Below are 4,871 nucleotides of genomic sequence, written 5' to 3'. Positions count from 1 at the left end.
CACTGAACTCTACTGCAGATAAGGGAGGAAGAGTTAACGTTGAGTCTCGCCCAGTGACGTTGTGAGTGAGGGATATTGTGGAGAGCGAAAAGAAGGAAGAGAAGGGATGTGCACAGTGCAACGTCGCCTGTGTGTGTGTAGGCTATAGTGCTTTCCAAGTCAACATTTTACACCCGTCAGAAATACAGCGAGTTTTTTTTCTCCAATTTGGGTCACATAATAGACGTATTGCAGTCTTGGTTTTAGGGTTTTGGGGAAAATGTGTTTTCACAAAGCACACTTTTGCACACACTGCTGTCGACATTTGCTGTTTATTTTCTCCCTAAGATTCGTATTCGACGGAAACATGGCAATTGAACGGGCGTCTAGTATTTGTGAGTATGATTATAGTGAGCAATAGCCTACAGTAATCTTACCTAAGCTTGGTAATGGTTGTATGTCTGTGTTTTTTTAAAACTTTGATGGACTGGTGATCCATTTTTGCATTCGAATCGACGTGTTGTCAATGATCTAAAACCAAGCAATATGACTTCATGGCACAACAGTAGGCTACTTAATTAACATTCGGCTATCTACAGCTTTGATTTCTAAGCCCGACTTTTATTGTATGCATGGAGACAATTATAGGCTAAACGCAGCATGTCACAACAACGCCATTTACAGATTTTTATTTTAACAATAGCCTCTCAGTAGCCTACTCGTTTGGATTCCCGCAGATATAATAATATTTAGGCTACGGTTATTGGTTGTGGTGGCCACTCGCTCGTGCGTGCACATGTATACACCTCCTCACCTCATTGATCCTCACACACGCAAACACACACCTTCACACACGCAAACACACAGCTTCACACACGCAAACACACACCTTCACACACGCAAACACACACCTTCACACACGCAAACACACACATTCACACACACACAAACGCCTCAGCGCGGACGCTGGATGTACATCAACCAAGACTCTGCTTCCTCCCCAACTGTCCTCCGGAGCCAGCAGGCTGAACAGTGCAACAGTAAGTTTGGACATTTCAATTCTCTCTCATCATAGTCCTGCAGCGCTCAATCATGTCGTGTTCCCCCTAATCTATCTTCCTTTCATTGTCATCGTTTCATTCTTCCTCAACATGACGAAATGCATGTGTGCTGCATTGGCCTGTTATGGCCCCTTTTTGGATTTTGACTGTCAAAAAAAGGGGCTGTTGTATTGCCGTGACAACAGAAACCAGTTCAACGTAGAATGAAATGATCGCTGTGTTTTATCTGTTAGTGTCCCCTCCCATAGCCGTGGATACGTGTGGCTCTGGTCTCCCTAGGTGTTCAACAGTCAGAGGGGCTAACGTATTGCTGTGACAACAAGACCAGGTCTTGGTATTACCTTTCCTCATTGCTTTGATCTTCAGCAGCAAAATGAGGTGAGAATAACAATACAGTCCACATGTAGGGTGTTGCCTTGATAACTCTGACCTCTTCAACCCGTGTTTTGCTCTCTACTGTTAGGCCTGTAACAGCCCATGTTTCATGTATCCGCTGTGGGCTTCATATGTTGGTGGCTGATTGTGGCTATCGCGTTAAACTGTTCGGATATTTCATGACATGACCTGTAGCACTGGCTGCAATGTAGTCTAACTCTGCTTTCATCCGTTCGTTACTCTTGAATTCCAGCCCTCGAGGCTCGACTGTCCTGCTGTTTTACATCCCTGGTAGTTCATCAATCCATTAATGTCATTGATTGGCCAGAGAGTTCTCTCACCTGGTGTCCCACGTGTGAATCAATCAGCCCCTGCTGGAAGGAATGAAAACCAGCAGGCAGTTCCGCCAATGTCGCTGTCATTGGTCCTGAAATGCCCGTAAATGACAAGTCGCTGTCCATTGTGCTGAAATGCGTGTAAAACAACAGCCTTGTCAGTCATGACTTCCAGTATCTGTTCTGAATGTTGAAAAATTGGCACAGCTTGTTATTGAATCAATCACTATGGACTATTATTATTTTGCCGTTTATGTAGCCATAGTGTGTGTCTCTGTGTGTACTTTACATTTGAAAGAGAGGAGGGGAGAGAGGGGAGAGAGGAGGGGAGAGAAGGGAGAGAGGAGGGGGAGAGATGGGAGAGGGGAGAGAGGAGGGGGAGAGAGGGGAGAGAGGAGGGGAGAGACGAGAGAGGAGGGGAGAGGCGAGAGAGGAGAGAGGAGGGGGAGAGAGGAGGGAGAGAGGGGAGAGAGGAGGGAGAGAGACAAGAGAGAGGAGGGAGAGAGAGAGGAGGGGGGGAGAGAGGGAGGGGAGAGAGACGAGAGAGAGGAGGGGGAGAGAGGGAGAGAGGGAGGGAGAGAGAGAGAGAGAAGGGGGAGAGAGGGGGGAGAGACGAGAGAGAGGAGGGGAGAGAGGGAGAGAGGAGGGGGAGAGAGAGAGAGAGAGGAGGGGGAGAGACGAGAGAGAGGAGGGGGAGAGGGGAGAGAGAGGAGGGGGAGAGACGAGAGAGAGGAGGAGGAGGAGAGAGAGGAGGAGGGAGGGGGAGAGTTTGTGATAGAAGAGGTTACACGTAAACGATTTTGTGTGCTGATTTGAGACAGTATGTGTCTGATTTGAGACAGTATGTGTCTGATTTGAGACAGTATGTGTCTGATTTGAGACAGTGTGTGTCGGATTTGAGACAGTATGTGTCTGATTTGAGACAATGTGTGTCTGATTTGAGACAGTGTGTGTCTGATTTGAGAAAATGTGTGTCTGATTTGAGACAGTGTGGGTCTGATTTGAGACAGTGTGTGTCTGATTTGAGACAGTGTGTGTATGATTTGAGACAGTGTGTGTCTGATTTGAGACAGTGTGTGTATGATTTGAGACAGTGTGTGTCTGATTTGAGACAGTATGTGTCTGATTTGAGACAGTATGTGTCTGATTTGAGACAGTGTGTGTCGGATTTGAGACAGTATGTGTCTGATTTGAGACAATATGTGTCTGATTTGAGACAGTATGTGTCTGATTTGAGAAAATGTGTGTCTGATTTGAGACAGTGTGTGTTTGGAGACGGCTATCCACTACCTGTTTTTCCTCTCCAACTCTACTTGAGATTAGATCAGGCTTGCATCCTCAGGCCCTGTTTATAGATGTATAGTCCCCATCCACATCTTCTCATGTATCTCTGTGAGGGACATTTTGGTACCTACATACAGTGAGGGAAAAAAGTATTTGATCCCCTGCTGAATTTGTACGTTTACCCACTGACAAAGACATGATCAGTCTATAACAGTTTATTTGAACAGTGAGAGACAGAATAACAACAACAAAATGTCAAAAATGTTATAAATTGATTTGCATTTTAATGAGGGAAATAAGTATTTGACCCATCTGCAAAACATGACTTAATACTTGGTGGCAAAACCCTTGTTGGCAATCACAGAGGTCAGACGTTTCTTGTAGTTGGCCACCAGATTTGCACACATCTCAGGAGGGATTTTGTCCCACTCCTCTTTGCAGATCTTCTCCAAGTCATTAAGGTTTCGAGCCTGACGTTTGGCAACTCGAACCTTCAGCTCCCCTCCACAGATTTTCTATGGGATTAAGGTCTGGAGACTGGCTAGGCCACTCCAGGACCTTAATGTGCTTCTTCTTGAGCCACTCCTTTGTTGCCTTGGCCGTGTGTTTTGGGTCATTGTCATGCTGGAATACCCATCCACGACTCATTTTCAATGCCCTGGCTGAGGGAAGGAGGTTCTCACCCAAGATTTGACGGTACATGGCCCCGTCCATCGTCCCTTTGATGCGGTGAAGTTGTCCTGTCCCCTTAGCAGAAAAACACCCCCAAAGCATAATGTTTCCACCTCCATGTTTGATGGTGGGGATGGTGTTCTTGGGGTCATAGGCAGCATTCCTCCTCCTCCAAACACGGCGAGCTGAGTTGATGCCAAAGAGCTCCATTTTGGTCTCATCTGACCACAACACTTTCACCCAGTTCTCCTCTGAATCATTCAGATGTTCATTGGCAAACTTCAGACGGGCATGTATATGTGCTTTCTTGAGCAGGGGGACCTTGCGGGCACTGCAGGATTTCAGTCCTTCACGGTGTAGTGTGTTACCAATTGTTTTCTTGGTGACTATGGTCCCAGCTGCCTTGAGATCATTGACAAGATCCTCCCGTGTAGTTCTGGGCTGATTCCTCACCGTTCTCATGATCATTGCAACTCCACGAGGTGAGATCTTGCATGGAGCCCCAGGCCGAGGGAGATTGACAGTTCTTTTGTGTTTCTTCCATTTGCGAATAATCGCACCAACTGTTGTCACCTTCTCACCAAGCTGCTTGGCGATGGTCTTGTAGCCCATTCCAGCCTTGTGTAGGTCTACAATCTTGTCCCTGACATCCTTGGTGAGCTCTTTGGTCTTGGCCATGGTGGAGAGTTTGGAATCTGATTGATTGATTGCTTCTGTGGACAGGTGTCTTTTATACAGGTAACAAGCTGAGATTAGGAGCACTCCCTTTAAGAGTGTGCTCCTAATTTCAGATCCTTACCTGTATAAAAGACACCTGGGAGCCAGAAATCTTTGTGATTGAGAGGGGGTCAAATACTTATTTCCCTCATTAAAATGCAAATCAATTTATAACATTTTTGACATGCGTTTTTCTGGATTTTCTTGTTGTTATTCTGTCTCTCACTGTTCAAATAAACCTACCATTAAAATTATAGACTGATCATTTCTTTGTCAGTGGGCAAACGTACAAAATCAGCAGGGGATCAAATACTTTTTCCCCCCCCACTGTATTCCATTGTGTTCTACTTGTATTCTGACTGAGCACTCTGGATTGTATCTGTCTGTTTGATTCTGGCAGATACTGTTGCCACTGTATTGTCTTGCATTGCCATTGGACCTTTTATTA

General features: G+C 45.8%; 1 protein-coding gene across 1 annotated transcript in view; it reads left to right on the top strand.

Annotated features, from left to right (window-relative positions):
* Positions 1 to 881: 881 nt before the first annotated feature.
* gabbr1b (gamma-aminobutyric acid (GABA) B receptor, 1b) overlaps positions 882 to 4,871 on the top strand; it is a 261,260-nt gene continuing 257,270 nt past the window's right edge. Inside the window, exon 1 of the mRNA XM_041903830.2 lies at positions 882 to 1,019. Coding sequence (XP_041759764.1) covers positions 950 to 1,019 — 70 coding nt within the window. The 5' untranslated portion in view covers positions 882 to 949. The remainder of the gene's footprint in view (positions 1,020 to 4,871) is intronic.

This window comes from Coregonus clupeaformis, chromosome 17 (genome assembly GCF_020615455.1).
Source record: "Coregonus clupeaformis isolate EN_2021a chromosome 17, ASM2061545v1, whole genome shotgun sequence".
Lineage (NCBI taxonomy): Eukaryota > Metazoa > Chordata > Actinopteri > Salmoniformes > Salmonidae > Coregonus > Coregonus clupeaformis.
The sequence above is the reverse complement of the archived record's forward strand: the minus strand, read 5'-3'. Positions and strand labels throughout refer to the sequence as shown.